The 27636-nt window shown below is 34.2% G+C and overlaps 1 protein-coding gene across 8 annotated transcripts; it reads left to right on the top strand.

Moving 5' to 3' along the window:
* The first annotated feature begins 1316 nt into the window (after positions 1 to 1316).
* On the top strand, positions 1317 to 17963 carry LOC109860602 (catenin delta-2). Of its 8 annotated transcripts, none has more exons than XM_020439816.1 (13): positions 1317 to 1377; positions 1548 to 1677; positions 1805 to 2087; positions 6955 to 7080; positions 7344 to 7403; positions 8141 to 8760; positions 8838 to 9225; positions 11021 to 11038; positions 11620 to 11954; positions 12389 to 12692; positions 12784 to 12922; positions 13113 to 13299; positions 15609 to 17963. In XM_020439816.1, the coding sequence occupies exons 1-13, from the start codon at positions 1364 to 1366 to the stop codon at positions 15930 to 15932; spliced, it is 2928 nt and encodes a 975-aa protein (XP_020295405.1). In that variant the 5' UTR covers positions 1317 to 1363; the 3' UTR covers positions 15933 to 17963. The 8 variants fall into 8 exon arrangements, with proteins under 8 accessions (XP_020295405.1, XP_020295409.1, XP_020295410.1 ...); XM_020439820.1 differs by having other exon boundaries at positions 13176 to 13299; XM_020439821.1 differs by having other exon boundaries at positions 13188 to 13299.
* Positions 17964 to 27636: the final 9673 nt, after the last annotated feature.

Here is a 27636-nt window from a genome sequence, read left to right on the forward strand (position 1 = left end):
TTATATGTACGTTGCTTGCGCTGTTTCTCAGCTGGTAAATGTTTATACAAATGCCTTAAGGATATATCGATCGAAATATTGTTACATTTTTGTCGTTTTAAAGTAAAAACTGAAAATAAGATACGAACTATTTGCTTATAACAAAGAAAGATAAATCACGCTCGCAATAACAATAAACAGATATAGTGAAGGTCTAGACTCGAGCAAATGTGTGGCTGGAAAATATATTTACAAATATTTCAAAATTACATCTTACAAACAAACAAAACGTTTCGTCTCTTACTTGAGACTTCTTCAGTCGTAAAAGATTACAATAATAAAAAGATTACGCAAGAAGAAAATAGAAAAAAATGTAACAATAATATAAAACTAATTAGACAATCATAATCACGCTGATATTAGAAATATTGTTGTTAAAAATATGTATAGATTCTGCTCTCGCAAGGCCCGTGCTTCATTATTATTGAGCATCTCTAAATCATTAATCAAGATTATTTAGATCATTTAGATCAATCATTTAGACCATGAGTTTGTTTTTTGATGTAAATCATCTCAGATGTTAGTCGCCTAAAATAATTCGGTTCACGGTCTAAAATCGAGACGTTATCCATCTCTACCAAATCATCTTTGGTAGGGATAAACATATAAATGCCTGCCTCTGGTCTTCACGCATTAGTCGACTCATAACATTAATACATTGTAAGTCATATAATTGTTTTGTAACGATTTATGTTGTTTGCGCCTTCTCTCTCTCAATTGTGTGTGCTATTCCAGGACTCTTAACTATCATGACAACTGTAATGTATAACTTTCTTTTATTATTGAAGCACGGGTCTTGCGAGAGCAGAATCTATACATATTTTTAACAACAATATTTCTAACATCAGCGTGATTATGATTGTCTAATTAGTTTTATATTATTGTTACATTTTTTTCTATTTTCTTATTGCGTAATCTTTTTATTATTGTAATCTTTTACGACTGAAGAAGTCTCAAGTAAAAGACGAAACGTTTCGTTTGTTTGTAAAATGTAATTTTGAAATATTTGTAAATATATTTTCCAACCACACATTTGCTCGAGTCTAGACCTTCACTATCTGTTTATTTGCTTATAATCTTTAAAAATGTTCTCAAGAAAATGCCTGATTATTCTCTCCAATTACTAGACGTCCTGTGATATTTTGTAAACTTTGCGTAGCTTTTTAGTAGTGTATCTTGAAAGTACTGTGTTATCTTCTTTTAAATAAGAATATTTTCAAGTATTTACTGTTATTATTTCCAAATTCTCATCTTTCCGGAAGATGTAATAAATCTCAAAGAGAAATTCGTTTTCAGACGCGTCCTACAGGAGAAAGCTCCCGATATGCCACAATACACGTAAGCGTCTCTAATTATAGTAATTTCTGGTATCATGCTGTGTTGCATTATTATCATTGTTGTTGTTGTTGTTGTTGTTGTTGTTGTTGTTGTTGTTGTTGTTGTTATTATTATAAGTTAAATGCACTTCCGCGGCGCGATTTCTTATTTCTCCGATTCATCTGCCGCAGCGGACAAAGCGACACGGATTACCATGGGAGTAACGGGCAGGCGGACACCCATTCGTTGCATTCATCTCACTTGTCTGTCCAGGAAGATCCTCTGCTTATTCGAACTCACAAGCAACAGACTTCTCAACAAGTGAGATATTATTAATATACATATATTTTCTATCCGAAAATCCCGCAATTCTCTCTTGCGCAATTTGTAAATTACAGTGTTTACCAAAGATATTTTTATCAGCCTGATTTGATTCTCTTTTTTTTAGGTAACGACCGTGACGAAAGTAGTGCGTGAGGTTTCCCACATGGAGCCAGATCCAGGAGCAGTCAGCTATATGTCGGTGCCGCTGATGTCGCAGGAATATCAACATGCAGATCCGCGCTACTCCGCGGATCCGTACATGGTCAGTTTTGACCATTATGATCCGTATCTTGGGTATCCGCCGCAGCCTGGGTACCCGGGATCTCACGGCATTTACATGCCGCGGTCGCACTCTCCGCACAGTCCTCACAGTCCGTCAGAACATAGTCGTGCTTCCCCACCACACGGTATGTATATCCGCCGATATATAGGGTAACCGGTTGAGCCGCAGTTATCGAAAACTTAATTTATCAGATAGTATTTACAATGTTAAGGACGTTCTTTGAATTATTGATTTTCTTAGGATTTTCTTTAAATTTGCGATATACATAGTTTATGATTTTATTTATACGTAACCTTTTTGGATAATAGGGGTAGCAATGTTAAATTCCAAAATATGGAAGATTTATATTTCCATTTTTAACATGGATTTCCTATGCTGAGCCTTTGTGAAGTGGGGTTTTTCAAAATTACAGACGACAATTTTCTTAGGATTTTTTTAAAAAACAAGTATGTGGTAGTGGAGAGTGTCCTAATTAAAATACGATTTTGAATAATATGGCAAGCAACCGTTTTTTTCAAACTTTTGTAGCTTTTTTTTTTTTTGTTTTGCTGGATTTATGTGCGCTGTGTACTGCAGCTATTTTTGAACTTCTGCGCAGAGTAAGCGGGTCTTAGCAGTGCTGAATAGCTCACACACACACACACACACACACACGCACGCACGCACGCACGCACGCACGCACACGCACACGCACACGCACACGCGCGCACACACACACACACACACAACTTAACTTTGTTACAGCAGTACAAACTTACTCATGAGAAGAGATATTTTAGGTTGCTAACCACTGTATTTAGGTTGCTAATCACTGTAGTCGGAGAACGTCCTTAAAGACAAATGAACTATATCAATAAAAACTTTATATTGTGTTTTACTATAAAATTACAAATAATAAATTATGAATACAAAATCTTTTTTATATCTTAAAAAAAACTTTTAAAATACCTTGCATTTTTGCCATATATTCCATAGAAGTAGGTTATTTGGCCATGTATGGATAAGAATATGATTAATATAACACTCCTAAGCTACGACACTTTCTTCCGATCATATCTTCTAGTATTTATTTATATAAAAATGTTAATAGTATGTATAAGTACAATGAATAATAGGCAAGAATGGGGCAAAAATGGATGAGGAGAATGCTGAAGTTAGCTCATTGAATAAAAGCTTAGTACCACGCATACTCAAGCGCAAACACAAGCGCTGGATTGCGTTCGAAACACCAGTCGTATGCACTTTATATGTCCATTAAGTTAGCCCCTCTTTAGAAAATCACTATCAAATTTATATAAAAATTAAGTCCTAATTAGGTGTTAATTAGGTGCCCAATTAAAAAATTTGGTGCTCCAGTCGTTTGACAGAAAATTAAAATTAAAGTGGGGGGGGGGCTGAGTTAACGTTAAGCTGGCCCTCCCCATATTAAAAACTTATATTTTCAGTAACAAATTCTACATCAAAATTAGGTGCTATTTAAGTGCTAAATAGGTGCCTAATTAAAAACTTTTATGCACAAGTCGTTTGGCAAAAAATTGACATTAAAGTGGGGGGGGCTGACTTAACGTCAAGATGCCCCTCCCCAAATTAAAAAATTATATTTTTGGTTAAAAAATCTTCCAAACCTCAACATTCTAATTAAGTGCTTTCACAATATGCAACACTTACTACAGAAATATAACAATTAGTACTTTTTCATACTACTTATTCGCGACTTTCAAAGTCGTGAGATTAAAGTCGATATCTACACAAATCGCGTTTGAAAGCCTACTTTGCGACTTTTATCTGAACAACATAACACACAACACGTCGTTTGAAGTTCATTCCGTTCAAACATCTAATTATTTTACCAAAAATTATTCTTGTCTATGATCTTAGTCATTGAGCGATACAAGCTACACAAAATCCGCGTACTAGTTAAAATCATTAGATGCTCGAACGAAATATACGTCAACGAACTTGTTGTGTGTTCCATTATTAAAATATACAAGTTTCCAATTAGAAGACAGACAGTTTATTACTTTACAATCAGCTTTAAATTCGCGAATCTAAGAGTCGCCAATACGTGCTATTTGCAAAAACTTATTATATGTTATATTTCTGTATTAAGTATAGCATATTGTAAAAGCACTTTATTCTCTGCATTCGAATACTACAACGTATGACGAATGTTTTAACGCTTCCATCGATTGAGCATCTAATTTTTGTAACCGCGTTTACTCTTGTGCGCTGAAGCGGCTACAACTTGTCATACGCAAACTTTGCGACCGCGTAACTCGTATCGTTCGAGCACCTAATAACCACGATACGGGAGTTACGCAGTGTAATCGATCGGTGTAAAACACTTGTCATACGTTGTAGTATTCAGATGCAGAGTCTCGAATTAGATGCTCGAAAGATACGGGAGTTACGCGGTCGCAAAGTTCGCGTATTACGGGACTTAGTCGCTGAACGCGCTCGAGCGCACAAGAGTAAACGTGGTTAAAAAAATTAGGTGCTCAATCGGTGTTAGCGTTAAAACATTCGTCATACGTTGTAGTATTCGAATGCAGAGAATAAAGTGCTTTTACAATATGCTATACTTAATACAGAAATATAACATATAATAAGTTTTTGCAAATAGCACGTATTGGCGACTCTTAGATTCGCGAATTTAAAGCTGATTGTAAAGTAATAAACTGTCTGTCTTCTAATTGGAAACTTGTATATTTTAATAATGGAACACACAACAAGTTCGTTGACGTATATTTCGTTCGAGCATCTAATGATTTTAACTAGTACGCGGATTTTGTGTAGCTTGTATCGCTCAATGACTAAGATCATAGACAAGAATAATTTTTGGTAAAATAATTAGATGTTTGAACGGAATGAACTTCAAACGACGTGTTGTGTGTTATGTTGTTCAGATAAAAGTCGCAAAGTAGGCTTTCAAACGCGATTTGTGTAGATATCGACTTTAATCTCACGACTTTGAAAGTCGCGAATAAGTAGTATGAAAAAGTACTAATTGTTATATTTCTGTAGTAAGTGTTGCATATTGTGAAAGCACTTAATTAGAATGTTGAGGTTTGGAAGATTTTTTAACCAAAAATATAATTTTTTAATTTGGGGAGGGGCATCTTGACGTTAAGTCAGCCCCCCCACTTTAATGTCAATTTTTTGCCAAACGACTTGTGCATAAAAGTTTTTAATTAGGCACCTATTTAGCACTTAAATAGCACCTAATTTTGATGTAGAATTTGTTACTGAAAATATAAGTTTTTAATATGGGGAGGGCCAGCTTAACGTTAACTCAGCCCCCCCCCCACTTTAATTTTAATTTTCTGTCAAACGACTGGAGCACCAAATTTTTTAATTGGGCACCTAATTAACACCTAATTAGGACTTAATTTTTATATAAATTTGATAGTGATTTTCTAAAGAGGGGGCTACCTTAATGGACATGCACTTGCTCATTAGATATAAAATAAAGATAAAATGACGATCTTGTGCACACGAGTGGTGTTTCCGAATACTGCCCTGCAGTAACGGGACATATTCCACACGGTAAACGTTTATTGCCAAATATCACTAACTGTTAGGATATATAAGACAGCTAACTAAATAAAGACTATAAGAGCTATGTGGGTGTAATTTATTATATTTCATTTTCTATTACCCTTCTACATGTACAAATTATTTTCACTCTTATTTTTCCTGACCTATGTGGCATAAAACTCGACGCGGCTCGAATCCCGGAGTTATCCTATATTTACACGAAAGTGTTAGTTTCGTAATTTTTAATAGCATGTTGTTAATCTCATAATTACGCTATTGTTAATTGTAACTCTTCAAGTATCCGTAAATCATAATTCAAGCTGAAAATATGATAAACCTTAATAATTATATACAATGTTTTTGCAGAACATGTTACGACTTTATTATTCGATAAATTATAAAGTAATTAATTAAATAACGCTCGTGTTGTAAATATAAAAAGTATAAAAAAAGTGGTCAAATTTGTGCACAAAATAACGGATGTTTTAATTTAAAAGATACATAAATTTAATTAAACAAAGCGTAAATCTAATTAAGCAAAGCGCAAAAACGTAATATTTCGAGTCTTACTTGGGTCTTCTTCAGACGTAAATTAACATATGTAAAAAACAAAAAGATCAAATGAATGTCCGAATATATATAGTCGGTGCAATTTAAAAATTATAGTGGTTATCTTCGGTACGTATGTAAAATACGGTTACCTTGTGGATGGCAGTTTTGTCAAAATGCATTTGACTGCGAGTTACAAAACTGTCATCCACAAGATAACCATATTTTACATACGTACCGAAGATGACCACTATAATTTTTAAATTGCACCGACTATATATATTCGGACATTCATTTGATCTTTTTGTTTTTTACATATGTTAATTTACGTCTGAAGAAGACCCAAGTAAGAGTCGAAATATTACGTTTTTGCGCTTTGCTTAATTAGATTTACGCTTTGTTTAATTAAATTTATGTATCTTTTAAATTAAAACATCCGTTACTTTGTGCTCGAATTTGACCTCTTCTTTTATACTTTTTAATAAATTATGTTATTTCAGTAATTATTTGTGTGTTGCGAGTTTTTTTGTATATTTATAATGTAAGTTATATAAAGCGTAAGAATATTTTTTAGAGCGAAATTTTAATTCATGCAACTTTTTTTCGCGTATGTTTACACACAAAAAATAACGATTTAATTGAATAAATTATATAAAAAAACATTTTTTTAGTTATTTGCAAATGAGTTACAGAGGATATGCTTATTCGTGTGCGTGCGCCCGTGCGTGCGTGCGCACATTTAAAATCATATAAAATTACTTAGAATTCAGTTTTTGTAAGATGAGAAAGAGCAAAGGAGAGAAAGAGAAAGTTTGAAATATTTCTTTACGATCATTATTGGAATAATATTTTAACATTTTTGAAAAATAATTTAATAAACACACAGTGATTCCTCTCTTTTGTAGAGTACATGCGCAAGGGCGCGCCTTATGTGGAAGGTAGCTATAACGACATTGACCCCAGCTTAAATCCCGCTTTGCAAGACCATTATCGCATTACTCCGAGCCCAGGTGGTCCTGGAGATCAGTACGGTATGTAGAAACAAATTCCAACAAGTGCCCGTTTTCTTTCGTTTGTCCTTCACTTGCATTTCTTGAAGGAACCGGAAACGAATTCGATTTTAACAATTTTACACTCTCCGATGTTTTTACGATCGCGATTAGATTGCGTGTAGTCGTGTAAATGACGAAAATACCAACCGCCGTTGTTGACGGTTTGCACAGAATACCACATAATTCACTTTAACTATCTCTCGCAGAGTCTGACGCTGCTTGTTATTTTATGTTTACTCTAGATCGAATCAGCAACACGTGGAATATGGATGACTCTGGTGAACCCTCTCAGCATCCTCATGGTAGGGTCGAAAATCTATAACTTGTCTATCTCGCTCTAACTTTCTTTCTTGCAATTCTATTTAAGTCTTTCATTGAAAGACTTTAAGTCTTTCTTTAAGTCTTTCATAGTAAAGACAAATTTAATCACTGACTTTCCTTCTCGAAGAACTGTGAATTCACTTTGACAACTATCCATATTCCATTTTGAACAACGGTTTTTCAAGTATCTAAATATCAATGTATCAATAATGTAACTAAAAATGCAAATATACTAATTATTACACATGAAAATTATAATTAATTAATTAAGAAAAAAAAATATAATTAAATATCAAATATCAAAAATTATCTGTGCGTGTGTTTTCAACATTGTTTTTGATTATTATTGTTTTTTGTTTTTCAAATGTCTATATGTTTTTTGGGCCTGGTTTTGGACCGGCGCAACATATTGTTAGCAACATAATATTATTAAGAGATAATGTTACGTCTATATTTCTATAGCAGCTATATTTTAATCTTTCTTCTTGTTAATCTTATCACATTCTAAACATAGATAAACAATTATCACAGAGATAACGTAAGAACTGTTAATGTGAATAAGTGATAATTAATGTTAAACTGTTAATGAATAATGTGATAAATGAATTATGCCCTTCTTCAAGTTCAGTCTGTCGATGACACAAACGTATTAAACCGATAAATTGATTAAAGCAAAAACAGACGTGGACAATGATGCATGTTTTCTTCAACGTTTCAGATGAAAGCAAAGTAGCCTACGGATACGTGTCGCCATCGCCATACGGACCTGTAGGATACGGGCCTGCCGTGGGTGTTGGGCCTGTGCCAAGCGATGTGCCTGGTTACGAGGAGGGTCATTCGGGTGTACAGCTGACATCAGGTGTGCCACCTGGCATCTTTGAGGACGAGGTGCATTTGCAACGACTTCAGTCGCGTCACCCAGTAGTGCCTGGTATGGCAAGTCCTCTCGATGACGATCAGAAATCCATGCGCTGGCGGGATCCAAACCTATCCGAAGTAATCGGCTTCCTCAGCAATCCCAGCAACGTCATCAAGGCAAACGCGGCCGCCTACTTGCAGCACCTCTGCTACATGGATGATCCGAACAAACAGAAGACACGCAGTCTTGGCGGCATACCGCCGTTGGTGCAGCTGCTGGAACACGACAATCCAGACGTGTACAGAAACGCGTGCGGTGCACTTCGGAATCTGTCTTACGGCCGGCAGAACGATGAGAACAAACGCGCGATCAAAAACGCCGGCGGAGTACCGGCTCTCATTAGTCTGCTGCGAAGAACATCGGACGCGGATGTCAAAGAGCTGGTTACAGGGGTACTATGGAACTTGTCCTCGTGTGAAGTACGTTCTATATTTAAATGAATTTAATTTAATTTCACTTTCAAGCCGCGGATACTATGTAAGTTTTGCAATTTTAGGATTTGAAGAGGTCGATCATCGATGACGGCGTAACGATGGTGGTAAACAACATAATAATACCTCACAGCGGCTGGGACCCGAGCTCGTCGAACGGAGAGACGTGTTGGTCTACGGTCTTCCGAAACGCGTCCGGCGTGCTGAGGAATGTTTCTAGCGCAGGCGAGTACGCGCGAAAGAACTTACGCGAATGCGAGGGTCTTGTGGACGCGCTGCTTTACGTGGTGCGTTCGGCGATTGAGAAGTCCAACATCGGCAACAAGATTGTTGAGAATTGTGTGTGCATCCTGAGAAACCTGAGCTATCGTTGTCAGGAGGTAGAGGATCCCAATTACGATAAACATCCGATCCAGTCCACGGTGCAAAACAGAGTAGCTGCACCCGCGAAAGGTGAGACCAAATGGAACGAAGAAGAGAATTTGTGTATCTTCGGGCACACGCGCGAATTTTCAATATGTGGATTTATGCGGTCTAAATCTCTATTGTTTGGAAAGAGAAACGGAAGAAAATGAATCTAAACTCGATTTTCTGTAATCTGTACATTTTTAATCTGAATTTACACAGGTTTTTATTTTATAGAAGTTAAATCAAATTTAATCTCTAAGCGAAATATATGTAACAGTAACTAGCTTCACACACGTATTTTAACTTTAATTTTATTTTGTTTAATTCAGACTTTGCAAATTTAGAAAAACTGGGAAATGCAGATTCCCCGGCTTTATATCTTTAAATAAAAGTTTATTAAATTGCACGGCTATTTAAAATTAAATTGAATTTGTCGATTTCCTGCAAAAAAGAGCGGTAAAGCGCAGTTTAATATTTTGTATTGCAAAACAAAGTGACCGATACGTGCAAATTGACGGATGAGACTTGCGTGCATACAATATGTGAACATCTTAACACTTTTACAGCGGGTGTTACGTATACGTGATTTTTGGCTGCCAGCGGTTATTGGCGGGCATCACGTATGTGTGATTTTGGTATCACGTATGCGTGAACGATATTTTATTAGTTTCTATATAAATAATGTTTTTGTACAAAGATCAGTGTGAACGACCACGAAACATATCTTCGGATAACGCGGAAAGTTATTGCCCGAAATGTCCCGCCGTAAAAGTGTAAACAAGAAGTGAAATAAATTCTAGAGAAAAAAATCTCGAGTGTCGCATTCGCGCGAAAGAGTGCTATCTTTTTGTAGCACGTAAAATCTTTTTTTTTTCGAGTCTCTTAGTATGCATGTGAGATTTGTGTATGTGTATAAAGATTGGGAGGGACGAATGAAGAAGAAGTAAATGATTCACCTCTTAAACCAACCATGAAATTAGATAACGGGAGACACGCAGCTTCCCTGCTGCAGGCACTTTTGTGCAGCTATTGTGTGCGGTGACTGTCATGTAAAATACATAGTTTTAAAACACAATTAAATTGTCCCACGTTAAATTTATATAAACTAATTTGTCGAAAGTTCGTTTAAAATCATTGCATGCGTAATATTTTGAATGTTTTAAACTGCAGTTTGTCGTGTAACGTCCATTTGAATGCACTATGCGCGAGTTTCTGAAACAGTTCACCAGTTTACAATTTAAATAATTACGTTAGCTTTGATCATTCTCGCGAATTAATAACTAATTCTATTACTCGTATGTCACGCAGTTGCTGATATTTCTGGTATAGCTGGTAGTTGTAGATAGCTAGTTTATGTAGCGTGTTAAATTTTATTAAAACTTATGGACTAATTTAGTGTGAGGTAGCACAAAACTTAAAATTTTTATCACTTCAAAAATAGAACTTAGAAAATATGATGGCGAAACGTAATCGAATTAGGTGGAATCAGAATTAACATGTAGTGGAGAATTTTCCTCTGTTTACAAAGATATTGTTTCTATAATTATTTTTTAAATCAATTTATCTCTTTCTCTCTCTTTCTTTTTTTTTTTTCTGTCGATTAATTTGCATTTCTACAACAAACTTATACAGTGTGTCCAGAAATAAACATAGACAAAATCGATTCTGTGTCTCTTTGTACTTTTTTCTTTTCTTTAAATTAGTTATAACTTTTGATTTTATTTAGTTTTTTTAGAGAATAAAAGGGTTTTGATCTTTTTTTTTACTTCAGTTTACTTCTATATCAATTTTTTGCGAATCCTAGTTCAGCATGAATTAAACTGTGTTTCGATCTTTTTAGCATACAGTTTATGTCAAGGTAAGCCCCCTTTTTTCCATTGATAAACTCCATCGAGCGAATTAGTTGCTGCATGCTTTGCTTTGCCAAGTCATAAGCTGATCGTGAGTTTGTTTTTCCTATTTTTAAAATTTTTTATTTCAAATTATATTTAATCTTCCTCTGTATTTTAAAGCAATTATTTATGTTTCTGTATACACTGTTTATTTTACGTTCAAAAATGAAAGATAACGAAAGTGAAGTTAAAAGCTTGCTGCAAAGTGTAACAGATACTTTACAATTTTGTTTTGACTTTTTTTTACATACTTAGTTAATTTAGCAAGTTAGATACAACATCTAGAAATGTAATAGGTTGCTTGAGGAACATAAGAACACGATTGAAAATTTTCTCGATATCGCTCGATATTGCTTGAAAATAGTTACAATTTTGCGGTAAGAGAAATCTGATATTTTCATTAATTCAACTTCTTTCTGAAAAATTCAAACGGCCTCTAAAATAAAATCTGACCGATCAATGAAATTGATTACCTTGATTTTATACTTTGTGTCTTTTTCTCATATGATTCTATAGTATTTAATTTTATTGTTTTGCTTTGCTGCAGGCGAGAATCTGGGTTGTTTCGGCGGCAGTAAAAAGAAGAAGGACGGTCAACCGGTCCAGAAGGAAAACACTACGTCGCGTATGACGAGTCCACGAACCGAGCCAATTAGAGGAATGGAACTGCTCTGGCAACCGGAGGTGGTTCAGTCATATCTTAGTCTTTTACAGTCTTGTTCGAATCCAGAGACACTGGAAGCCGCCGCTGGTGCGCTGCAGAATCTCGCTGCCTGTTACTGGCAGCCGAGTATCGAGATTCGCGCGGCCGTTCGTAAAGAGAAGGGCCTCCCTATATTAGTAGAACTCTTAAGAATGGAGGTACAAACTCAAAAGATTCAAGTATGTTATTAACCACATTTTTTATTTTATTTAACTAAGAGAAATAATAAAGCCTTTAAGAGCGCTATGCGTTAGATAGACATGCAAAATACTTTTAAAGCTTTTAAAGGTTTTAATTCTCTCTTAATTAGATACTAATGAAACCTTATTTTGATTATTTATTATTTATTTATTTACTTCCATACTTTATATTTTAGTTATACAATATATTACTTTATATTTAGTTATATATTGCTTATGTATTTTTCTATTTTATATTTTATAGTTATATTATTTTTATACCAAATATTAAAATAAGAAAACTAATACTAAGCTAAATCACTAATATTATATATAGAACTTAATATACGTACATATTAATAACACTGTAATATAAGCGAAGTTACTTACTAAATTTTGTAATATAAGCAAAATACTTATTAATTTATTTTTAGGTGGATCGAGTGGTTTGCGCGGTGGCGACTGCGCTAAGAAATTTGGCGATAGACCAGCGCAATAAAGAATTAATAGGCAAGTATGCGATGAGGGATCTTATTCAGAAGCTACCATCTGGAAATAATCAACACGATCAGGCAACGAGCGATGATACGATCGCCGCAGTGCTCGCTACCCTCAACGAAGTCATTAAGAAGAACGCCGAATTCTCACGGTCATTACTAGATGCCGGCGGCGTCGACAGATTAATGAATATTACTAGACAACGCCAAAAATACACGCCTCGTGTGCTTAAATTTGCAGGTAAATAGTTAAAAACTTAAAACAGAACAATTATTCAAAAATGCATAAACATTTCTTTTATTTACATTTCTTTTATTACGTGTATTTTTAGGTCAAGTGTTATACACCATGTGGCAACATCAAGAACTAAGAGATGTATACAAAAAGCACGGTTGGAAGGAGCAAGACTTTGTTACGAAAACCGTAGCTGCCAGAAATTCAGGGCCTAATTCACCCAACAACGCCAATAGGTAGTTCTTGATAAATTGACTTTATTCATATTCAATTATTATGACAATTTTGCGTTACATTAAAACTACAGTTTTTTCTTTTTAAGTGCGTATTTATTGTGTTCAGTTAATAGTTTGATTTCTTTGGGACTCCGTTTATTTTTTGTTTATGATTTATTTGTTCTACTGTTACACAAGATTTATTTCGTAGATTTTTTCACGCGGAGTCCTCGAAACTTCTTTTAAGGATTTTCGATTCTACGTTAAAATGTAGTTACGATTGCAGTACTTTAAATCGACCAATGGCAAGTCAAGGGAGCACGAGATATGAGGATCGAACGATCCAACGTGCGAACATGAATTCGAATAATGTCGGTCGACCTACTATATATCAATCAGTAAGTAACAACAACCAACAGCATCACTAAAATAAATACCCGATAAGTAGATACATCTTTATAGATTGTCGAATAAAAAATTTAGATGAGAAAAGTTACACACACACACATACACACATTATATGTTTAATTAAAAGTAACGCCGATATTTTTAAGGAGAAATCTTCGTTAAGTATTCAGATACAATTAAAAAATGAGTGCATTTTCGAAAGTCATGAGCAAAACGTGTTTAGTTTCTTTATTTACAGTTTTTTTTGTAATTTTGCGGACTTGAACAAATTTAAACTATTATATATATAAATGTATTTTAGTTTTCTTCAATTATCTTACATATCGTTTCATCTTAGACTCCTAAAGAGAATGTTTACGATACAACTATTTATCTAGAACAATTGATAAATTTGGAACAAATAATTGTGCCAAACAAAGTATCACTCCATTATTTTTTAATCAAACATTTGTACTTTGCATCACAAAGCATCGTATAGATATTTTTAGTTGAACAATTTACAATACGGCAATTACTGTCTTCTCGAGTTTTTTCGAGTTCACTATATTTTATTTTACATGAATTTTATTTTTATTACTTATCTTTTCTTTAATTAAATACCAGAAACAAAACTTGTGCTGCACGCACTAAAAAGCTGTTTTTTTTTTTTTTTTTTTTTTAATAAAAACATCGTGCTATACACATTCAAGTAAACATTGAAATTAATCGCTATACGTGTAAAATGTATTTGACATTTAGTCTACGTCTTTAGACTACGAGAGCTATATTGAGAATTTAAATGTTTATATTACTGCACGGACTCTCTCTGGACCAACTTTCTCTTTTTAATAACGCTGCGTAGCCACTTTCCACATTACGAGACACTTTTTGCACAGTTTTCATACCAGTTTTCCAAACCGCCAATTACTTTAATTACGAAGATAAACAATTTCCTCGCATTATACTCTGAGAAACGCACTGCGCTATGTTACTGTTATAAAGATTTTTAGATTTAAAAAAAAGAATATTCGCATTATCTGTGTCGTTTTGTACTTTTCACTTCTATCTTCGGGGCGAACACGTAAACTAAGAAGTTACGACTGACAAAATCACTGCCTACAAACACACACGTCTGTGCCGACAGTAATTAGTTTAACTTATACTTAAGAAAATGAGATTGTCAAACTATGAAATACAGACATTTATATGTCGAGCTAAAAAGTAAATTTGATTTTTCATGAAAGAGATAATATATTATTTAGTTTTTTTTAACTGCGAGAGTGAGAAAATTGTACAAAACACACACATCTCGTTTGAAGCTAAATTATTATAGTGTTAATAATCTTTGTTGTGTCAGATTTTTGTATATACAAAGTTTAGACAAAATTAATTGGGAATGAATTTATTTATTTTTAACTTTTGATTTCTGAATTTGTGTGTCTTTTATGTTATGTTTGAAAATATTTTTTACATAGAGTTTTTATTTTGCTACTATTATATATAGAATGATATCAAGTTTAGAAAAATCAGGTTTAATTTTCGTCTATACACTGTATAAACATGCTACTCTAAAATATTATCTATTATAAATATTAAAAATTTACCAAATTACGACATGATTTCGTTTATTTCCGTTATCAATCCTATGTATAATATTTATGTTTATATTTTTTAACTTTACACATTTTTTTAGTGTGTAACAAAAATAACATAATATTATTATGTACAATTTTATTTATATTACACAAAAGTGGAGAAACATATAGAGAGACTAACAACACATACGATTTTCACGCGTACATCTTTGTACCATATGTATCTCGACTTCTTATTATTTACATAACGGATAGTTATATTTTGTATTTGTAGCCGAATATTTTAAAGCGCAGTGTAATAAAAATGCAAAAACACACACACATACACACACACACACACACATATATATATATATATATATATATACAAATATATATATATATAACTTTGACTAAATAAAGGCCAAACATATCACGTCCTCGCGTAGATTTTTCAATGTATTCTCGATTTTTTCTTATCTTGTTATTATTTACATATTCATGACTTTTAGTTTTCACGCAACAAAGAACGATAATCGAGAGAGAATGCATTGTATTTTTTTGTTTAAATCCAATTTTTTGTTTAAATCTCCCGCAAAGTATCTAAGCTTCTTTCAGCATCTGAAGGGTCGTGGCGCCGCGCGGTTCTCCCTCCCACCCTCGCCCGCCCACTCTCGCAAGGAGAAGCGCGCGAGCAGCGGCAGCAGGCACTTGGCTAACCGTTGGCTTCTGTGTGTGTGTTGCAGCAGCCGAAACCCGGTGAGCCGCTCTACGCGCAAGTTAATTTGGAGAAGAAAAAGAAGCGACAGTACGAGCTGGGGGTGGGCCAGGGTGGTGGTGGCGGCGGCGGCGGCCAAGTGATTGGTCAAGTCGGCAGCGGCGTCACGATACCCGTTGGTGGCGGAGTGACTGGGCCCGGCGGCGGCGGTAATGGTGGAGGCGGTAGCAATCAGTGGATATCCGATGGTGTCGGATTAGTGCCGGACGGCACGGGGACGGCAGTCACGACGGTGGCCAATCAGGTGCCCCCGAGCGCGACTGTCGCCGCCGCTGGCGACTCCTGGGTGTAACGTGATTACACGAGAATACTAGATCCTCACTGGAAACCTTGAGCTTGTCCCCGAGTTGCAGTCTCTAACTATATTATTGTGTAGATGTGGAAGATCGTCCAATTTTTTAAGAAATCTACGTTGACCTTCCCGAATGCAGAGCGACTTTCCTGTTGTGGATTTTTGGGAATTAAGAAACGTTTATTTTGGACTCTGCGAAGAAAGTTTGATACTAAGAAACGGCTGCTCGTTTACGTTTTTTTGCGAAGAAACTTCATGGCTAAGTTAGTCAAACGATTAAGGGAATTGGCAAGTTTAGAGGAACGTTTATTTGCAGGGTGTTAAAGTAAGGAAACTATATGAGAGATCGTAGTAACTTATATTACGGAATATAAAAAATGGTGTGAATCGTTGATATAGTTCGATTACGTGCATTTGTTCGCGCAAAAATAATATCAAATGTTTAGAAGAGTTACGCGAGCTAGCTTTTAAAGAGGAAAAGGAAGCGAAATAATTACGCTTTGCAAGGTGTACAGAAACAGAAACGTCCATGTTATGAATCTCCATTAAGAAGAATTTAAAACAAAAAATGGCAGCTGAATCCGAATTTGGGATAGTAACGACAAGGCAGCGCTCCTGAATTAGACTGAGCTTAGAGTTTTATTGAACTAAGTTAAAACGCGGGAATGAGAGGAACTGTACATTTATTTCCGGTGAAGAATTGAAGATGTAATATAAGTATAATACAGATAAAGTTTATGGGAAAAACGCGCGCGAGAGAGAGAGAGAGAGAGAGAGAGAGAGCGATCAAGTTGTCGAATGAAAAAAGAACGAGGGCGAGTTTTTATGGAAAACTCGATTCCAATTGCAAGGAATTGTCTTGTCTCGGTTGCAAAGATGCAAAGAGCTCTTTTTTCTTCGATTTCCCATATGTTGAAACGACGCGTTATAAACGGAACAAGCTCGAAATAGTCGGGGAAAAGAGAAAAAAGGTTGAGATCAAAGGCTCTGTGCACGAGCAAAATAAATCGAAAACGTCTTTGGTTACGCTCCGATTAAATATACTTGAACTGTGAAAGAAAAAGCCGCGACCTTGAAAAGAAACCCTGACGCATTTATCGGAGTCCGAGAACTTAGAAAATAAGAATTATTTGAGAAAAAGACGGGGATCATCGAGCGAATCTGGCATAACGCGAAAATGCACTTGCAATCTCATTATACTCGATAAATAAGCAGCGAGAAACAATGAGAGAGAGATAGAAAGAAAGAGAGAGAGAGAGAGACAGAGACAGAGAGAGAGAGCATACGTCGCAGCTAACCACATCCGCAGCAGTAGTCGCACTAATGGCTCTAATATCTTCATTGCACAATTCTAAATTAAATATGTACACACCGCGTAATATAAAATATGTATTACACAAGATCGCATACATTTCTACACGTTATACATACACCGTTATGATCTTAAACGTATATTTTAAGGCAATATCAGCGGTTGACATCAAGCGTATACACCCGAGATCATCGCGACGTACTGCGCTAAGAATAATTAGACGTGTCTCTGTGTGAGTATTATAAATAAGTGAAAGCAAAGAGGCGTCAACGCGCGCGGAGAAATCATCCGCGTAATTTTTTATGCAGCTCGATAGTTTACACGAAGACGTAAAATAATATTCCTTAGAATTGTATTTAAACAATAAAGCGCAAGATTATAATAGATACACATTCGATTATTACAGTTGTAACTCGACGATTAATTGTAATTTATAAGACAAACTGTTATGATTGTTTGACAAAAGTTTTAGTTTGCCCAAGCGACGTAACGAAGGAGAATGGTATTTGATTGAAACAAAAAAAGAAAACAAAAGACAAAGCTGTATGTATATACCTCTGTTAGTGTAAATCGCATAAAAGTTAATTGAGATAAATATTTAATCCCTATTATATAGTATGATAAGAGAGATTGCATTTGCACTTGCTTCTTTGTAATATTTGGACGCCCACCAATTGTCGCGCGCGTGCGCGTGTATTATAAATATAAAAATTTATATATATAAATAAACCATGAAATTATATATATATATAATAAATAAATAAATATATATATATATATATATATATATATAATAACACTATATAATAAATACATATATATATATATATATATATATATATATATATATACAGGGTGTCTGACAATTACTTTAAAATCTCTCGTAGGCAGGTAGAAGGAATAAAACTGAGTCAAAAAATCCTGAACACCATTTTTTCCTATTACATATAATAAAGGAGTAATTATTGAATAAATCAATCAGCACTGACCTTTAGCCGAGCGCACGTCAGTGAGCCGCGCGGAGCGCTCACACACACCAAACCCGTGGTTCACTGACATGCGTTCGGCTAAAGGTCGGCGCTGATTGGCCTGATTTATTCAATAATTACTCCTTTATTATATGTAATAAAAAAAAATGGTTCCGGACTTTTCGACTCAGTTTTACTCCTACCTGCCTACGAGAGATGTTAAAGTGATTGTCGGACACCCTGTATATATTTATTTTATATATATATATATATATGCATTAATACACACATCAGCGACACATTGGCGTAGAATTTAGCATGTATGATTATATGTAAACTTCTGAGGCTGTGGGTGTGGCACAAGGATGCTGACTTATTATTGAGCTGCTGCAGTGTTGCAACTTGTATGACTTTAGGGAATATATACTTTTAGTCAAAGTGTGTAAGTTTTGCGTGCGCGCATGTGTAAAAGTGTGCGCGTGTCAAACCGGAAAAAGCGTATTCTTGTCTTATTTTACACGCGAGTTCTCGCATCTTATTAATTATCGTGGATTTAGTTTCATTCTATTAATATATAATGAGAAACTCAAGTTTTGTACATAAAATTTTTATTAAGTTTTAAATGCTTTAAATGTATATGTTAGCGTCAAAACCCGAAGTCCGAGCAGTTTTAGGATTGACTGGTCAATGCCCGAAAAATCTAACCTAACCCTAATCTAACCCTAACCTTTTTTTCGTGTATTGACCAGTCAATCTTAAAACTGCCCGGACTTCGGGTTTTGACGCTAACATATATACAGGGATTGGTCACGAATAAAAGAATATTTTCTCTCAGTAGCAATAATAATTATTTATGACGGTTTTATTTAAGACTAAACGTAATAAGATGCGAGCTCTCGGACGCATAGTAAATGATGAACTTCCGCCTTTATAGTCGACATTTTGTCCTAGAACGCTATCCGCGGTTGTTCAGACTCGGACGATAAACGGAAAGCCATTACTATTGCTAATGATATAATTACTATAGGTATAATTAGCAAATCACAGCGAGACATTGTATGTCGAGCTCCATGAAACACGTGCGAGAGTTGCAAATTGCGAAATAGCATACACACGGGAAAGCATGCAAAAGTATAACTAGACCAAATGAGAGAAAGAGAGAGAGAGAGAAAAAAAAAAGATAGAGCAAAAGAGAAATGTATTGACGTTATTTGATGGTTATAAGGTGGCATATTTAAAAATTTTGCCGTATACATATTATAAATATAAAATATATCCCTGTTCTCTATTTCTTAAAATGATGTTACGACAGTTGATTAACAGAGAAAACGCGACGGAACAACAACTCGTTTGAAAAAAAATCATGTCGGATACCAATCCGCAATCGTTCTCGATTGCAATAGATGTGAACGTTCAGAGACCTGCTCCTTGATAAAATAGGTCATTGCCATGGAATTCCTTGAAATATTTATCTCTTTTTTTTTGTATTTCTAAAACATAATAATTATGACATTTTTCTCGACAATAATCTAGTTTAGTCAAGAAGCAGGTCTCTGAACGTTCACATAAAATAATTTCTTTTTTGGGAGATATAGGAAAAATCTAAAATGGCAAATTGTTTTTATTTTTTTATACATTTATATAAAGTTTACATATAAAATTACAATAATTTGTCTCAAACTACAAATTAATATAAAACTGAAAATGTGTGAAGATCACTTATAGAGGTCATGCTAATCTTTGGTTTTTTAATTTATAAATAGTTTTTTAACCTATAAATAATTTTTTATGATTTTTTCGTATTTTGACTTCTAATTGTTAATTTTGTTTATTTATTTTCACAATAAGATCGATTGAATTTATCAAAGAGGACGATTGTTATTAAGAGGATTATTTTAAAAATTGTTCTATACTAACTCACTTTATTTTGCGTAGTGGTGTTCTCGAACGAGAATTGAACACAGAGAAACGCATCCGAATCATCCGCGATTATTCGGAAATGAAAATGCTAGTGTGAGGGCAAATTTTCATTTCCTAATGCAATTGTGTACAGTATTTTTAGATTATATTGCGTGACGTTTTTTTTATAGAAAAAAAAATATATATTTTTATTTTTAGAACAAACCGACAATTTATATATTTACATATATATGTATATATACATATATATTATATACATAATCGATTAGTATATTATTATTATTATTATTATTATTATTATATACCGCGAGTCGTTTAGTTTTTTTTATTAAGTAATTGTATTTTTAAAATTTAGGGAAGACCACAGAGAATTTTACAAAACTTTAATTTATTATTCTTATACTTAGTGCAGTTTTTACTTTATACGATCTTGTACATTTTAGTTCTAAGATATCCAAAAAAATATATATATTTCTTATTTTGAAGTACACGAAGCAAGTTTTAAATACATACACATTGTCAACAAAAACAATATCATGATAAATTATCGTTTTTTTTTTTTTGTATTATCTTTTTATCTTCAGTTTCTTTTTTACATTTATTTTACTTGAACCACAGTAAATAGCAAAAAAAATTAACGACAATTATTTAATTCCGCATCTACAGATATTATAAAAAGTGACATTACAAAACACACAGCAAAATAATAACATAAAATTATTTCCATCTCGGACGACGGATGAGTGTGTGTCGCAAATTAAATACAGAATTCGTGAGATTGCATATTTTGAGTGAAAACTGACTGACATTTCTCTCAAGTTTATAGAATAAGAGAGAAGAGAAAACCTTCGAGCTTATCGCTCGCTCGGACTGGTTAGCAGATCCGTTGCGCTCGTGATATGACACAGCGTGATTTTTTAGTACACGCCACGTACTATTGATACTTTTGGCGTGATCTTTAGACGAGATTTTGGACCATTTGAAAGTGTCACGTTGCGGTCTCGAAGTCGATCGATCTTGTCGGCATCCTTGTTGCTCGTAGTATGTAAATAATCTTTTATTTATTTAGTTCCCGAAGTTTTAATTTACGAACTCAACATTCTAGAATTTTACCTCAAACGCGGTTTTAAAACGTTTTAGTAAATGCGTTTAAACTAAACAATCGTATACGAGCGTCGCGTTTCTTCGTTTAATCTCGCGTGTGTTTTTCCGACCTCGCGATTTTGTAACACTTTATGCTCTCCGAGCGTGTCTACAGAAATAAAAGAGAAGAATATAATAAGTGATGTCATTGTTTCTAATGGTTCTATGAATTTTGATACTAAATCGTGCTCTTTGCTGCAAGATCCGCGCGGGACACGCGTGTAAACATCAATGGCGCGCCTGTCAGAGATATTAATCGACACGCAGATATTTAATAGATAGTTGAATCTCATCCAAAGTCAATTCAGTGCGATATTAAACGTTAAGATATTGATGTGTTCGTAATACATTGGGTGCTTTCCAATTATGTATACAGGTATTACTGTGTAACACAGTGTCCACTAGTGTGAGTGAGACACACTGATATGCTTTTTCTCACACTAGTGGATACTGTGTTACAGTGTCGCCTGTGTACGTAGCTGAAAAGTATTCATTATTACATTACCAATAATGTGCGTTTCAAAATTTGTCGCAAGATACAATAATTTCTCTGGAAAGGGAGAAAGAGAGAGAGAGAGAGAGAGAGAGAGAGAGAGAGAGAGAGAGAGAGAGAGAGAACAAAATAGAGTTACGAACTTTTTAATAAATATCGAGACAAAGAATTATAAATTTATTTTTGTCATATGCAGAATATATTATAAAATGCAATCTTTTTATACGAACTGTGAAACCAACACTACGAGAAAGAAGAGTGCTCCAGTGAGCACGGCAATCGAAATTTAGAAATTGATTGACCTGTTGATCGATTGACGATCGAGACCAAAGTTTTGATATCCGCTTTTCATTCTTTGTGTATTGTATACTACTATTCCGCGTATTCTGACGTTTATAATTTTCTACCACAAAACAGAGAATGATGTGAAGATAAACAAAAAAAAAGAAAACGAAGAGAGAAGAAAAAGGAGAAAACGACTTCGAAGAAAATATATAGAAAAAGACTGTTTCGACGATTTTATAAAAATAGATAAAGATCATATATCGAGCAAAACGCTCGACAAATATTAAAAAAAAAAAAAAAAAAAAAAAAAAAGAAGAGATGTAGCTCTGCATTCTAAAGTCGACGTTGTAAGACAAATAGCAACGCGAAAAATTATGGAATTTATACAAATGCACAATAAATGTGTGTAATAGACATTAACTCGTCACTTTAACCGGGCAATGGTATCCAACGTTTTTTCTACCATTTTTTATACAATATATTTACACTTCTGAGAAAATTCGTAAAAGTAATATTATAACCTTTGACATATTTTATAATGATATATGTGTGCGATTTAATTGTGATTTATATTCCAGAACACATAAATCATAATTAAGAGTTGTACTTGAGATGTAGAAAAACTTTCCAAGTTCATTTTTTAATATCTAACAAAAAAAGAATACATTAAATTTTATACAATCTGAATCATTCCGTTATTTAGTTACGTCTTATTTTATCATTACATATTTATTTACATTTATTTTGTCAAGTATTCTATTTTCGTACTTCTCTTTCTCAAATACATTGATTTTATCGATGTGTTTTTTGATACCAATGCCGAATTATGTTTTTCAAGCAAAGCAGGACCCTTTTGAAGAAAAGGGAAGTATTTCAGATAGCACATACTAGCGCGTTTTGGCGTCATCATCCACGCGTCATTGTATTACGCATTTTCTCGCAAAGACCTAACAATCGGACATTCTTAACCTGACTATGATAACCGGCCGTAGTTGCTAAATGATTAATTAAATATTTGACACATTATTACGATACTAGTTGATATTAAATATAGTATATTGAGATATATATGTTATATATTTCAGAGGAGAAAGGCAAAACGTGTTATCGATTAATATATTTGTACATATTTTAATATATAAATATTAAAATATTTTGTTGAGAGAGAAAACTTCAAGACACATGTGAACTGCTAGACATATTTGCCTAACTTGCAGCAAACAATTGTACGTGTGAGTGAACATGATTGTACAACAATATGATATAATTTGTTATTTTATATTATTTGTATGGAAAATGTGATTGAAGAGAGAATTTTATCAGCCCTTTAATGGTCACACATAATTGGCACGACGGAGTCGACGACTGAACAAAATAATAATTCGCAAACTGTTGATGGGTATTAATGGATCAATTAAAAATGATGTATAATAGAGAGTATTGAAAAAATTAACGCTACGCGACTAGCGATTTATCGGATTTGCATCTAGTTTTTTCTCTCGTATTGATCAATTATATCGAATATTCCATGAATGAGATGGATGAAGGAAAGTAAGACTTACAATGATGAATTTTGTTATTATATATACTATATATATACGTACAGAATGTATAAAACTTTGTACTATACAACAGGAATAATGTCCGAATTCAACGTCAAAGTGTCAATTTTCCGGCTATACAGGGTGTCCCAGAATTAGTGTAACATCTCTCGTAGACAGGTAGAAGAAATAAAACTGAGTCGATAAGTCCTATAAAATTTTGCTAGATTCGCAATAGTTACCGAAATCTTAATTAACAAAGATCCGCGAATAAGCGTGCATCTTCCGCGCGTAGGACAGCCCGGCGCGCTTTGCACAATTACATTTTAATATGTATATGTTATAGTATATGCTGTTATATTAGCTCTTCCCATATGCTCCTACAGGTAACACCGTAAGCGCGCAAAGCGCACTGGGCTGTCTTAAACGAGTAAGATAGCCCGATGCATGTTTATTCGCTGATCTTTGTTAATTAAGATCTCGGTAACTATTGCGAATCTAGCAAAATGGTATAAAACTTTTTGACTCAGTTTTACTCCTTCTATTTGTTCACGAGAGATGTTACACCAATTCTAGGACACCCTGCATATACAGGGTGTTTGATAAGTACCGTCTCACCGCTTGTAGGCAAAAAGAAGGGGTTATTCTAAGATGAATAGTCTTATATCACTTTGGAAAATTCGCAATAATTAACGAAATATTAATGAATAAAGATCCGCTAATCAGCGTGCATCCAGAGTAAGGACAGCGTAAGGACAGCCCAGTCTTTCGTGCGTACGTGCCGTAGCGACAGAATAGGAGGATCTATTAGAATAACATGTATACACAGCGCGTCAGGAATTCGAAGAGTAGACACGGGAATCAGAGGGCAAGCGGGCCGTACGATTCGTACGGCGCTTGTTGGCAAGCAACCCCCCCGTACGCACGAAAGACTGGGCTGTCCTTACGCTGTCCCTACTCTGGATGCACGCTGATTAGCGGATTTTTATTCATTAATATTTCGTTAATTATTGCGAATTTTCCAAAGTGGTATAGGACTTTTCGTCTCAGAATAACTCCTTTTACCTACTTACGAGCGATGAGACGGTACTTATCAAACACCCTGTATATTGATCGTCAGCGACAAAGATGCAAATTTATCGCTCGTTCTCTTATCTCTTGTTGCTACGTTTCGTCCTAGAATCCGATTGTTGGGCCTTGCAGGTTCTCACACTTAGCACATAAAAGTCATTCACGTGTCTGTACAAATTATTCTCATAAAGAGCACTTTTTTATTTTCTATTTATACATGTATGTAGGGTAAAGGTGCCTATGTATTATGAGGTAGTCGCCTAATACGAGATAGCGACCTATTTCTTGTAAACGGCAACAAATTCGTAACTGCGTATTTGTAACACATTATTTACACAAAAACATCAAACTTTTCGTTAGTGTCGCTCACTTCCAAAAGTAACGTGGTATCTGCGAAGGAGTCTGCAAATATCGCGTACGCGCAGAGAAGAAAAATAATTATTATAACTTTAACATATATATTTAACACTTTTATGTTATAGGTTTCATTGTCATTTCACTTTACTTAAATGTACACATGTACTATAATTTATCATGTAGTTTTGTCAATTTGTTACATACTTTATTGGAATAAACTTAAACTTTCTACAATTTTATATTCCTTAATATGAGACACGCAGTTGCTCTTAATATGAGGTACTTTATATTAGGAACTCTTAAGTTCTTTATTCTGTCAAGTTCTTTATTTGACGTAATAGTACGTTTTTAGTAATTATATTTTCAGATAGAAGCAATCGTAGTTTTACAGTCAATTATAGGCTGTTAAAGCAGTAAGAGGTAAAAAAATGAGATATTCTAAAGCATCTAAACAATTCAATGTTCCAAAGCATACNATTGAGCAATATGTTAAGAATAACGATAGTTCTGTTGTTGCTAAGATTCCTATAGGAAATAAATCCCTTGTGTCTCATATTAGGAACTCTTTTTTTGAATCAGCAAAAGTGGCACTTTTGATTTAAAAAATTCACATAAAACAAAGTATGGCTATTATCAATTGCTAACTTTTAGAGATAAAACTTGAATATATTTCCCATAAGTTTGATATAAAACTAAAAGTTAAGATTACATATTTAAAAAATTACAAATTTTTTTAAAAAGGTATCTTATAATAGGCACTTTTACCTTACATATATACATATATATATAACCTTGAACAACCTTGAAACTTGTAAAAAACTGTTATCTCAAGAGTAATGTTTCTGCAAAGTTTGGTAACAATCTGATCAATTATTCAAAAGATATAGCGATTTTTGAGCGTACACACTCGCTGAAACACAGCTGTATATACAGGGTGTCCCGTAATTGCCGTCTAACCGCTTGTAAGCAGGTAAAAGAGGTTATTCTAAGACGAAAAGTTCTATACCACTTTGGAAGATTCGCAATAATTAACGAAATATTAATTAATAAAGATCCGCTAATTTTCTTTCTCACACTAGTGGACACTGTGTTATACAGTGTCGCCTGTGTACGTAGCTGGAAAGCACCCTTTATAAACTGTATTGTAACCTTAAGCCACATAAGCGAGCACTTGTGGCATGTACCTTTATTCTCTCAATAAGAAAAAAAAATTTGTATTACTTTTTTCCCTTAGTACGTTCAATGTAAACGTACACGTACTAAAGCTTTGGTACGCACCAAACTTAATACGCGTGCATCCAACGTAAGGACAGCCCAGTCTGTTGCCGTAGCGACGGAATACAATAGCGCGGATAGCGCGCTGCCCGAACGCAGCCTATATGCTGTCTATGTATGCACATGTTATTCTATTAACTCCTCCCATTCCGTTGTTACAGTGCAATAGACTGGGCTCTCCTTACGCTGGATGCACGCTGATTAGCGTATCTTTATTAATTAATATTTCGTTAATTATTGCGAATCTTCCAAAGTGATATAGGACTTTTTGTCTTAGAATAACCCTTTCTACCTGCCTACAAGCGATGAGACAATTGAGCAAAACATCCTGTATATACTGTATATATAGTATATAGTAGTACTATATATACTATATATATACTGTACTATATATAGTATATATAAACTATATATATAGTGTGTGTGTATATACTATATATTAATTTTTTTAATTTAGATTATTTTTTACTGAGTTTACAGCGTTCCAAAGTTTACGTACACTCACACACGCTAACACAGGTCACCTGAACAACTCGTTTACTTTTCATCGTAGAAAAAAATACATCAAATCAAAGTTGCTTGGTTTTGAAAGAGACATAATCTGATATTAATAGTTTTTTATAGTAGTTTAAAACGCTCTATCAAAAGGTAAATAAAAAAACATATATTACTCTATTTAAAAATATGAAGATGACTTTGATATCTCTTACTTTCACCTATAAAAAAAACTATTAATATTAGATTATGCCTCTTCCAAAACTAAGCAACTTTGATTTGATGTATTTTTTTTACGATGAAAAGTAAGCGAGTTATTCAGGGGGCCTGTGTTAGCGTGTGTGTGTGAATGTGCGTAAACTTTGGAACGCTGTAACTCAGTGAAAAATAATCCAAATTCAAAAAATAAAAACCCGTTGTATTTGTCTCATTGCCGTTTACAACTTTTGTTTCTAAAAAGAATTGACTTCTATTTTAAAAAATAACCGCCATAATGCAATCTTGAAAGTGGCGCTATCTGTAATTAAATTGATAGGGTTATCATTTTTCCCTCTTAAAACCGTATAACTTTTATCTCTCTTAAACATTTTTTTATAAAACTTATATTTTCCAAGTTATTCAGGTGGCGTGTTTTAACTGCCTCACCCTGTATACAGAATGTTCCATAATTGCCGTCTAACCGCCCGTAGGTAGAAGGGGTTATTCTAAGACGAAAAGTTCTATACCACTTTGCAAGATTCGCAATAATTAACGAAATATTAATTAATAAAGATCCGCTAATCAGCGTGCATCCAGCGTAAGGACGGACCAGTCTGTTGCGTCGTAGCGACAGACTGGGAGGAGC

Source organism: Pseudomyrmex gracilis, unplaced genomic scaffold (assembly GCF_002006095.1).
Source record: "Pseudomyrmex gracilis isolate BER0280 unplaced genomic scaffold, ASM200609v1 scaffold_422, whole genome shotgun sequence".
NCBI lineage: Eukaryota > Metazoa > Arthropoda > Insecta > Hymenoptera > Formicidae > Pseudomyrmex > Pseudomyrmex gracilis.

What these genes read in the sequence shown, in the direction of transcription:
- LOC109860602 (XM_020439816.1), top strand. An exon ending in TCGTGTGCTTAAATTTGCAG is followed by an intron (nt 12,693 to 12,783) that starts GTAAATAGTTAA and finishes GTGTATTTTTAG; the next exon opens with GTCAAGTGTTATACACCATG. An exon ending in TCACCCAACAACGCCAATAG is followed by an intron (nt 12,923 to 13,112) that starts GTAGTTCTTGAT and finishes TTTATTTCGTAG; the next exon opens with ATTTTTTCACGCGGAGTCCT.